The 12,214-nt window shown below is 42.0% G+C and overlaps 1 protein-coding gene across 2 annotated transcripts in view; it reads right to left on the bottom strand.

The window, feature by feature from the left end:
• Window positions 1–12,214, bottom strand: part of itih6 (inter-alpha-trypsin inhibitor heavy chain family member 6) — a 55,984-nt gene that overhangs the window by 40,575 nt on the left and 3,195 nt on the right. For both annotated transcript variants that reach the window (XM_034007056.3, XM_034007055.3), the window contains exons 2-5: window positions 10,838–10,873; window positions 9,844–9,998; window positions 2,296–2,406; window positions 799–1,046 (exon numbers count right to left, since the gene is read on the bottom strand). In XM_034007056.3, coding sequence (XP_033862947.3) covers window positions 799–1,046; window positions 2,296–2,406; window positions 9,844–9,998; window positions 10,838–10,873 — 550 coding nt within the window. The remainder of the gene's footprint in view (window positions 1–798; window positions 1,047–2,295; window positions 2,407–9,843; window positions 9,999–10,837; window positions 10,874–12,214) is intronic.

Here is a 12,214-nt window from a genome sequence, read left to right on the forward strand (position 1 = left end):
GGAGGGGATCACCTCACAGCATGATGTTGTGTTTGTGTTAGGAGGATGTGGTCACTCAGAGGCAGGGAGGGGATCACCTCACAGCATGATGTTGTGTTCATGTTAGGAGGATGTGGTCACTCAGAGGCAGGGAGGGGCTCACCTCACAGCATGATGTTGTGTTCATGTTAGGAGGACATGGTCTCACTCAGAGGCAGGGAGGGGATCACCTCACAGCATGATGTTGTGTTTATGATAGGAGGACATGGTCTCGCTCAGAGGCAGGGCGGGGATCACCTCACAGCATGATGTTGGGTTTATGTTAGGAGGATGTGGTCACTCAGAGGCAGGGAGGGGATCACCTCACAGCATGATGTTGTGTTTATGATAGGAGGACATGGTCTCGCTCAGAGGCAGGGCGGGGATCACCTCACAGCATGATGTTGGGTTTATGTTAGGAGGACATGGTCACTCAGAGGCAGGGAGGGGATCACCTCACAGCATGATGTTGTGTTTATGTTAGGAGGATGTGGTCACTCAGAGGCAGGGAGGGGCTCACCTCACAGCATGATGTTGTGTTTATGTTAGGAGGATGTGGTCACTCAGAGGCAGGGAGGGGATCACCTCACAGCATGATGTTGTGTTTATGTTAGGAGGACATGGTCACTCAGAGGCAGGGAGGGGATCACCTCACAGCATGATGTTGTGTTTATGTTAGGAGGATGTGGTCACTCAGAGGCAGGGAGGGGCTCACCTCACAGCATGATGTTGTGTTTATGTTAGGAGGATGTGGTCACTCAGAGGCAGGGAGGGGCTCACCTCGCAGTGTGTTGGACAGCAGCTTGCTGGTCCGGAGGGGCAGCACTCGAATGAAGTTGATGCCGGTCCTCTCCGAGATGGACAGCTCCAGGGTCAAGTTCTTGACGGGTTGGCCTGGCCGGACACTCAGGACAATCTCATAGCGTCCGAGCCGGCGCTGCAGCAGCTGCTCGTAAGTCAGTGTGAAGGTCACCCGAGAGCCGGCCGCAACACTCACAGATACCCGGAACTTCTCTGTCTCGCGCTCCCTGAGTGAGAGAGATGAGAGAGGCTAACCTTAACCAAGGAGCCAACCCTATACAAGCTTACCATAGGAAACACTTGTAAGGAAAAAATTAATGAAAACTGAAAAAAAACAATATTAGTGAAAGTCAAAAATATGTTTATTGGTGTAATACAAGAATAGAACTATTTGAAGAAAGCAGAGACAAATGCTCTGGGTCACAGCGGATGGAATCTGTGCCACAGACAATGGCTGCAATCACTTTTTAATAACATAGAACACTCCCCTATAATGAAATCATTTGAGACTCTTCCCCACCTAAACCTGTGTACGTGGCCAGTCGCCAAGCCTCACAAACATTCCTGCTTCTCTTATCTCTGAGATTCTCCCATCCACCCACGCAACCAAAACAGAGCAGAACAGAGACCCTTTCCACAAATGCCCGTAAATGGTCATATCTGCTCTCAATCTAGTCAGACTGCATTCCAAAATACACCACCTAAACTCTGTGCTCAATGTCTCTCCACTGAAAGTACCATACAAACAAGATATTAATATGGACTATCAAATTTCCTTACACACTAGTACACTAACATCAGGATACCATACGTATCGGATATGCAGGTTGTGAGACGACATGCATCGTAATACATGTGAGGGTCCTGCTGGGCTACTTGCATAATAAGATCACATTATCATTGAATGAGGGACTATTTTGTTAAAAAGCAAAAATCTAATGAGATAGGGAGAGTATGTACTCATAGCAACTATAAAACACACTTATTCTTTGTTCAAGAACAAATTGGTGAACTACAGTGAGCTTTGGTGTGCTTTTGGTCTTGTATCACAATACATATGATGCAGGTCTCTGTTACGGGATGATTTGTCATGTAAGGAAAGTATCAATTGCTATCCAGTGAATTGTTCCACCTCTAGTAAGGACAGTACAGTAGTCTCTGCGTATAGGAACACCTATGAGCTTTTAGAGGACTCTACCTGTGCATACTGACCACTCCACTGTTTGGATAAGGTTATAATGCAGTATATTATAATACTGTATATTACAATGCAGTATATTATAATGCAGTATATTATAATACTGTATATTACAATGCAGTATATTATAATGCAGTATATTATAATACTGTATATTACAATGCAGTATATTATAATGCAGTATATTATAATACTGAATATTACAATGCAGTATATTATAATGCAGTATATTATAATGCAGTATATTATTCATGTGGCTCTATTGATTGAACACTCACTTGGCAGCCACATGCCCAGCTGTCTTTCCTTTCTTCTTCGCCTCCTCGTAAATCTTCTTAGCTTCACCCTTCTCTTTCACATCAGCCACATACACCCTGCCGTTGACAGTGCTGGAGACAGCGACAGAGACAGACAGAGAGCAAGTGAGAGAGAACAAGCAAACTATTCTGTAACATCATAAATCACAGATAAATCACAGAATATTCCAATTCCTAAGGAGTCAAGATATTATAAATAAGAGCCCGATTGGATTCCTTCCAAAACACCGACAGGTCACAGACAGGTCCCTTTAGGCGAGAGAGAGGTGCGAGACAAGGCTGTAGCCTCAGCCCCACTCTCTTCAACATTTCTATCAATGATCTGCCCGGTCTGTTTGCACAGGTGCCCACCCCAGCCCTGTCCCTTGGCCACACTGAGGTGAAGTGCCTGTTGTACGCAGATGACCTGGTCCTCCTCTCCCCCACATAGGAGGGTCTGCAGCACAACCTGACACTGCTGGAGACCTGCTGTAAAACATGGGCTCTAGAGGTCAACCTGAACAAGACCAGGATCACGGTGTTCCAAAAAAAGCCCCAGAAGAACCAGAAAACAAAACAGACTACAGCCTCTCATACAGCTACCTTGGCCTCACTTTAAGCACATCAGGAGGTTACAATCTGGCAATCAAAGCACTAAAAGAGAAAGCTTTCAGAGCACACTACACCATTAAAAACACTGGCTGCATTTAATCCTCCTACAAAATTATTACTCAATCAGTCCCAGGCAGTGCACTTAAACCATCTTTGCACTCATACATGGCATCTCTCTCCTCCAAAACTAGCATGAATATGCAGGAGAGCCCTGGCACTGAGCCCATCAGACATGAGGCACTGAAAAAAACACTAGGATCTGCCCTGGTAAAAAAAGAAAAAACTACACCTTCTACTGGAGAGAACAGATTAAACACCAAGTTAAACTCCACCTCTACAGTTCTCTCAAAATAGAACACACCCTGGCAGTACCTAATTATCATCAGGAGCCCCAAAACAAACACCTATTGATAACTACATTATCATTGAATGACCACAAATTTGTTACTGCAATGCATAGAGCAGGGTGGAGACCCAGAGAGGAGCGACTCTGTACCCAGAGGCACAGTCGAGAGATTGAGACAGAGACCCACTTCATCCTCCACTGTGAGAGGGACAGAGTGCTGAGAGAGAGCTGAGAGAGAGGTCTCTGCTTGGAGTCTACCAGACCCCTTAGCCTACTATACTCCATGTCTTTAACACACAATTTGTATATATTTTTGCTATTCATTGTGTGAAAGATAATTTCCTTCACACTGTGTAAATTAAGTAAGGTTCCTCCATTGTCTCCACCCCCCTCTCCTTCCTCACTTGCTGCTGGTGACACACAGCTCTGGGAATAAGGAAAGCTGCCTCTGCTCTGTGCCTCTGGACAGCTCCTCCCTCAGGACCTCCTTGAGCCGCAGGGAGAGGCAGCCCCTCAGCTCACCCATCAGTCTCTCTGCAAGCCTCTCTGAGTGCCAGCCCAGCTGGGCAGATAGCTGGGAGGCAGTTAGCCAGAAGGAGAGCTCAAGGTTTAACAGGTGGGCCATTCTGGTCACACCTGCTTTTAAAAAAACTGGCACAGAGTGTGTCATCGACTGGAGGAACTTAACTGGAAAGAGTGGATTAAAAGATCCTCAAACAGGGCCTGCCCTGTCAGGGACCCCTCATCCCCCTCCACCCTCAACAGCTGCCAGGCGTTTAAAAAATTTCGATAAAATGTGGGAAGTCCTGCTTTACCAAAACTGGTGTTCTCAATTAAAAACAGGTGTTTTCTAACCCCAGCCCCCTGACTTGTACTTTGTTTTTTACACATTATTTTAAATACAATTACCCATTTATACAGTTGGTTTTTTTTCACTGGAGCAATCTAGGTAAAGTACCTTGCTCAAGGGTACAGCAGCAGTGTCCCCCACCTGGGATTGAACCCATGACCCTCCAGTCAAGCGTCCAGAGCCCTAACCACTACTCCACACTGCTGACTTACGAGGGTGCGGTGTAAAGGGAATGGTAGTCAGCCATCTAGAAAGGAAGCCGAGCTACGGTACACAAAACCAATGACCCGGACGGGAAACGGCGTGGCATCCGTGGATTGGGGGAGTGGATGCACTCGTTAACCAAGGGGTCATGGGTGACGTCATAAAAAGGGGACGTAGTGATGTGATCTGTTTCTTTGTGAATGGTTACGTTAAATAACCAGAAGAAGAACCTGTGCTGTGAAACGTGAATGTTTTGTTTGTTTCTGTTTGTCGTTAATAATACTGTTTGTAATTATTTGGACGGCTAACACGATCCGGAGCTGTCACCAAAGGCCAGCACTAAACCCGGATCAACAACACCGCACTTTTGTTGTCACTAAAGAACTGTATTCACCATGAGCACTAGAGCACGCACTGTGGACTGGTGCTTGTGTTTGTGTTATGTGTGGGTGAACTGAAACTGGACTGTTATTATTTCAGGGCAAACCCGCAGATTATAAATAAGCAATACACGCCGCTGTATTGCTTCATTAACATTGTTATTGTTTACTGCTGTCAGCCATCAGGCATTGGATTATACAATTAAACCTTCACTGCACCTGGATTATCGTTGTTTGTCTGATTATTGATCACCTGCACCTGCACACTGTTAACCACTTTGCCACACTGTCATACAGTAAGAGAATTAAATCGCCAAAGGATTTAATTCCTGAGTTTAATGACAATTAACTTGTTTTGTCAACACGGAAATATACTAGGGAACACACTTATTGTGACGTCTATATCATTTATATTAAATGATTTATTTCTGTTTAAAAAATCAATATTTGCCCTAATATAAAAAAAAAAGGTCTGGTGTACACGGGATTTAAACCTACAACCTTCAGTTTGCAAGCATGTTGTGTTAACTGTCAGTGCTACACGATTAGTTGAGACAAGCAGTATTTTGAAAGATGAAGTCAGCCAGCTGAGAATTATCTAGACATATATTTGAGATTTTTCGAGCCATCATTCATTGTCATCATCCTCATTCCGAGATTTTGGATCTTGAGCTCTGAAAATGTTTGGTTTCCTGTGAGTGTAACACCCATTGTGGTCCCTATTGGCACAAGGAAGTATGGTTTCCTCTCTCTACACTGGTTGATGTGAGTAACGCTATTTGTGGTCCCCGCTGGACAAAACTTAGCTATGCTTAAGGATGCTTAAGCCTATATATTTGGTAAAAGTAAAACATAAATAAATAAATACATTAATATAAATATAGAATCAATGAATACATAAATGAATACAAAGACATTTATGTATGTATTTACCTTGATATTTATTTATTTGTTTTTCACTATCATATAAACAATGACATTTAATACTGTATGAAACGAAAATACATTTTCAACAGTTCTTGTTCAATTGTATATTAGTGAAGATTTTTGTACATAAAGGTCGTCATGCTTTCATATATTTTTACTTTCAAATTAAAATATATATTGTAACAAACCAGACAATTGCTTTGTTGCAGGACCTGTTGTCTGTTCAGTTGGTCTCGTCTGTCTTTCATGTTACATGTATTGTGAGGGGAACGGGACGGGTCACGCTGTTAGTGAATGGGGAGAATGTGTGTTGCTGTTTACGGGGGTTGCAGAGCATTTGAGAATTCAACACATCTCCCTGAGTTAGGGTTGCCACCTGTCCGGGTATGACCGGACAGTCCGGGAATTGGCATCTGTGTCCGGGTGGCAGGAATTAACAAGCCCGGATGCTCTGATGTCCTATAATACTTTCTTTGACATACATTAGTTGCTTAAATGATTTCCACTATCTTATTTGAAAAATGTACTGTTTAGTACTGATCTGTACATTCTACTTTGTCCCCAGCATTTGAATAATGCTGAAGACAACGAACATAACCACGTGATGTAAACAATCTAAGTGAGAGGTTGCAGTCACTTGACCCCAGCAGGCTACATACTGGCGGTATTTTGCAACCACAGAGCATGCTTCTTATACCTTCAGTCACAGGAATTAGAAAGCTATAATTTATGATGTGTCAGATACTTGGAATGTGTGACCCTACTGTGCTCCCCCGGTGAGCGAGCATACTTTGACGTGATTTGACCAAGTTTCTTGTTTCCTTTTAAGAAAACATACTTACCGGTACATGTTATTAAGAAAAAAAACACATTTTCAAAAGTTTGTTACAAAATACAGTACTAATTTGAAGTATATACAGTATTTCTATGTTGTTAACGTTTAACATCTTTTGTTAAATAGACTCACTTGCAGAAACACTTCCCATCATGGCATGCCTGTTGGACCCACCTTTCAAGCACCTGCAGTTTCTACAGAATGACGTGAGAGAGACAGCCAAACACCATCTTTCAGAATTGGTCCTGAATCTGAACAAGATCCTGTGATTATGTTGCTGCTACCACCTGCCGGCCCTCGATGGTGACGCCTCAAATGAAAAAGTCCAAAATTGAAATGGACTATGCAGTTTGGACGTCACTTCGAGGAAGAAATCCACGTTAAGAAACAGATGACAGCGAAATAAATGATGGTGGAAGAAAAGGACAGACCTATCTCCACGTCTGGCAGCTTTATCGAGGACACATCTTGCTACCCCCTGCACGAGCACTCAGAGCAATAGAATATTTTCTCTTGCTGGAAATGCAGTCAGCCGATACAGATCAAGTCTCCACCCAGATCATGTTGATGTCCTTGTGTTTCTTAACGTAAATTCAAAAAACAAGTGAAAAGGAACTGACGCCAAGGAATGATGGATCTGATGAGTCTGAGTAAAGATCGATACTGACAGTTTCCTACACGCTGGGAAAAAAAACCAAAAACAACCTTATTTTGTTTTAATGCCAGCAATATAATATTGTGGGCTTTGATTCTGTTACCCAAGTTAAAAAATCACCAGGGTAAGTTTTTATTTTTTTAAATGTTATTATTTTCCATGGTAGGCTATGCTATTGCATCAGAACAGAATACGACTGTTTCTGTTGTTCACTGTAACACATAAGCATATTGCCTGAACTAATGATTCAAATCCGTTAAAGAAAATAAAAGTAATCAGTAACGTGAATCATAATAATTCTGATCATAGTCTTAATAATTCTGCAGTACTATAGTTGAAGTTCTACCTGTCTTTTCTACCGGGCGGTTTTACAATGACAAACAAATTAGTTTGCTACATAACTGCATGTTTACTTCAGTTCTCTCCGCTTTAATCGTCAAAATAGAAGTCATCGTTTCTGGTAAAGATGAGATCTTTTGTAAGATTATTAATCCCTGGTGCATCTGCTTAATGAACTACTTAATAAAAAAAATAAAACCGTGATGTGTTGTTTTTTTCTTTATTTGTTTGCTACATCCCGACTAGTCGACTAGTTTACCCTTAACTATTCGACTCTATAAAATGAGTAGTCGTTCTACTCCTTATATATATATATATATATATATATATATATATATGGTAGGATTTGAACCCTAACTAGTCATACTTTCACTCCAACTACATAACCGCTATGCTACACAGATTCACATCTTAACCCTTTCAACAGACTAAACTACTATTTACATTGACCCTATCCAAACGGCAATACATTGCCTCAATATAGGTTGAACAATTTTGCTATTCCCGTAATGTGTGTGTGTTATAAAGTGAAAGTGATATCTGAAACAAAAAAATGCCAAGTTATCAAAAGCGCCCAGCCATTTAAAGTAGAGATATCAAAAACACAAACCAAGTTTCAAGAAACCATTGGGGCAACCATGCCCAGCACAAAGCAGAGAATCCCACTCCTGACACCAGGTGTGGTCAAGTGGCAAAATCGAAATAAAAATGTGACAATGGACAAGTTCTGCAAATATACCCCACTCACATAACCCTTTCCCCACAGCCCACCAAACTGTTGACTGAAGATATTACTTTACAAACCTAGTGTGGTGGGGGTTGCATACCCCCCAGCTGCATTGATACACTGCTGTGCTGCTGAGATTTTATTCTGAGGTGAGGGCTGAATATGTAACCAATCTACTCTGCTGGCCTTCAAAACTGTGTGTCTGTGTTTTCTGAATGCTGTATTGAAAGGTGCCAGTGATTTGAAGCAAGCAGCTAAACTAAATCGGTTCTAACCTTTTCCCCTGGGCAGCTACACTCCGCCAAAACAGCACTGGAAACAAACCCTGCTTTCACAGGGGTGGGCGGGGGCTTGCCTATTTGTTTTGGGATGTGGTGTCACGGCGAAACAAGGGGGGCCTAATTTCCTCAGTGAAGTCTGTTGCTTGCTTACAATATAAGCTATTCATTACAGCCCGCACCAGCCCTTTCACCGTGTTATTTGAAACTTCTTTAAAACAAATATTTAATGATTTAAAGAAGAGATAGGGTGGGACTTGATTGAAGTCTTTAAAATCTTGACAAAGTTAACCCTAACCAATACTTTAAGCACAGAAACCAGCATCAGAGGACATAGCTGGAAACGAAGTAAAGATAGAGTGAAGGAGACTCTTCTTCACACAGAGAGTGGTGAGGGGATGGAATGGGTTACCTAGTCATGTTGCTGAAGGAGACTCTTCTTCACACAGAGAGTGGTGAGGGGATGGAATGGGTTACCTAGTCATGTTGCTGAAGGAGACTCTTCTTCACACAGAGAGTGGTGAGGGGATGGAATGGGTTACCTAGTCATGTTGTTGAAGGAGACACTTCTTCACACAGAGAGTGGTGAGGGGATGGAATGGGTTACCTAGTCATGTTGTTGAAGGAGACTCTTCACACAGAGAGTGGTGAGGGGATGGGATGGGTTACCTAGTCATGTTGCTGAAGGAGACTCTTCTTCACACAGAGAGTGGTGAGGGGATGGAATGGGTTACCTAGTCATGTTGTTGAAGGAGACTCTTCTTCACTCAGAGAGTGGTGAGGGTAGGGAATGGGTTACCTAGTCATGTTGCTGAAGGAGACACTTCTTCACACAGAGTGGTGAGAGGATGGAATGGGTTACCTAGTCATGTTGTTGAAGGAGACACTTCTTCACTCAGAGAGTGGTGAGGGTAGGGAATGGGTTACCTAGTCATGTTGTTGAAGGAGACTCTTCTTCACTCAGAGAGTGGTGAGGGTAGGGAATGGGTTACCTAGTCATGTTGTTGAAGGAGACACATCTTCACACAGAGAGTGGTGAGGGGATGGGATGTGTTACCTAGTCATGTTGTTGAAGGAGACTCTTCTTCACACAGAGAGTGGTGAGGGGATGGAATGGGTTACCTAGTCATATTGTTGAAGGAGACACTTCTTCACACAGAGAGTGGGGAGGGGATGGAATGGGTTACCTAGTCATGTTGTTGAGGCAGAATCACTAGGATCCTTTAGGACCCAGCTTGACAAAGTTCTGGGATCAATCAGCTACTGGGAACCGGATAAACTTAGATGGGCCTCCTCTCGTTTAAACATTTTCTTCTGTTCAGTGATGGACTGAATGACCTCCTCTCACTGGCCAGCAGCTAACTCATGTTAACTTACATGGTGAAGTTAGAGATGAAGGCAGAGCTTGGCAGATCCATCTCGAAAATGGCCTCTCTGACAGCTGTGTGCTGATTCCACATGGAGCTCTCCACCGTGGTGACAGCGTACCGGGAGACCACCGTAGAGAGCACATGGAAATCTGTGATCTTCAGCTGGAACATAGAGAAAACACATCTCAGCTACTCAGAGCCTTGTGCACTTGCTGCTCAGCATCACAGTGGAGCTCGTCACTGGAGTGTGCTTCTGGGTGAGCTTAGCGCATGGGTTTGCATGCAGGAATATTTTAGAAAAGAAAGCAAAATGAGAATTAGAAATCCAATTACAGCACAAGGCTTTAAGGGGTCTGTTATCAATGCTACTGTCACAAACTTGCCATGCTTTGCAGATTTACAAACACAGACCCCACACCTTGCATTCACCCTCATCCTTAGCTGTAGTGGTGCTTATTAGAACACAGGATTATGTGCTTCTATATTTAAAAATACTAAAAAAAAATACACTAAATGACAAACACTTTCTTTTTCAATGTCTCCAAATGTTGAACGGTTTAAGATTCACTACATATACCACTCTGGATTGATGCATTGTGAATGGTCTCTTAATGGTCACATCAGAGGAGTGCTTGTCTGCTCATTATCCCCAAATGGGTGTTACTGAACTGGCTGTAGTGTTTAAAACACAACGCATTACTTTACCTCGTTTTCTGCTTTGTCATATGTATTCCTGCAATATCTTTTTCTACATAATTGCGATTGTTTGTCATAAATCAGTTTTGACCCTTATTTTCGTTTCACATCGGTTATATTTTGGGTCTTGAAGTCAAAATGACTTCTTAGTTGAAATTTTGTCACTGAATGTATCAAATTTAGTTTAGTATTTCTGAAATCAGAACTATTACATATTTAATAGTTACAGATAAAAATCTGGATTGAAGTAAATATAAGTTGAAACCTACAAATGCTCACTGAGAATGAAACACAAATGCACTTACTGCAGCTTTTGGGGGTCTTGCCTGTCGCTTAATTCTCTGTAAAAGAAAAATAAAATATAATATGTATTGCATGGTTTTTGGTCTGGTTATCAGTTAGTCCCACCTACCCTCTCTGTCTTTATATATGTAGAGTAGGTGGGGCTGCAGTTCAAAAGGCTCAATCAGTCAGAATTCTGGAATTCTAATATACCATGACCATGATGTTGTAAACATCTCCTTTTTGTATTGTGGTTTACCAGAACTGGAGACAATAAAAGTGTGCTCTTACCAGTGCATCATCAAACCTCATCATAACCTCCTTTGATTTGTACTCTACACTTTTGGCTACATACTCAAGCATTCTGTTTGCCTTTTAATTGCTTCCCCACAAAGTCTATTACCCCACTGTTTCATCGCAGGACCTGGTCTAACAGTGATGAGTCTATTACACCACTCTTGCTCTTGGTGGGACTGGTCTGGTTATATGCCACCCATTTGTTTTCTGAATCCTGCACATTTGTGTATTTTATTTTAACTTTAACAACGCTGGTTGACCCAGTCCATGCACACAGACAAATGGAACCTCCTGAAAGTTTAACAGTCGGCACAAACTACATTTCAACTGTCTTTACCAAGAGTTCTATTTTTAAAGTACAGGAAACATTTAAGCAAAAATGCAATGAAAATGCAATGGCCAAATACCTTACGTTTCCTCAATAGCAAAGGTTTCCTACACATAGCGCCAAGTATTCTGAATGCTATAAAATGAGTTAACCACTTAACTGCAGACCACTTATTTGCACACCAAGTGCAACAGAAAAAAAAAAACCAAAAACAAGTTTGAAATGAACATTTATATTTATTAAGGTGATTTACAGTATAATCAAGTGACAGGGCTGTGCAGATACTCTGGACTTCAGATCATTCTTAACATGCTTTGTGTCCGCAGGCATTAATTGAAACAGAAACTTTTTAAATGAGATAATTTCACACAAGAACAGCTGCCTTTTCCTCATCTATACAAGAACCAATCAATGGCAATCAGCTTCTGTACTGAATGATTTAAAAGCCGATTGGAAGCAAAGTTTCCTTTTGCCTGGGGCGCTTACATTTTCAGTGTCATGACATGATAAGTTAATACCCCATACTAACTAACTGGTTAGTTGTGGGCTGTTTTTCCTCTCCGAGTGTTAACGCACCACGCGTGCATCAAAGCAACCGAGCATAGGTGGGCCGAATGGCCTTTTCTCGTTCTAGAATTTCTTATGTTCTTGTGTTCTATATTACAGTACTGCTGTTTGTAGGTTATTCTAATTTGTTTTTTGATCATTAATATTTGCTGAATCCTGTGCACCCCACATTGCCTTTTTGTTACGGTACACAATCTATGTAACTAGG

The sequence above is a fragment of the Acipenser ruthenus genome, chromosome 56, assembly GCF_902713425.1.
Source record: "Acipenser ruthenus chromosome 56, fAciRut3.2 maternal haplotype, whole genome shotgun sequence".
In the NCBI taxonomy this organism is placed as follows: Eukaryota; Metazoa; Chordata; class Actinopteri; order Acipenseriformes; family Acipenseridae; genus Acipenser; species Acipenser ruthenus.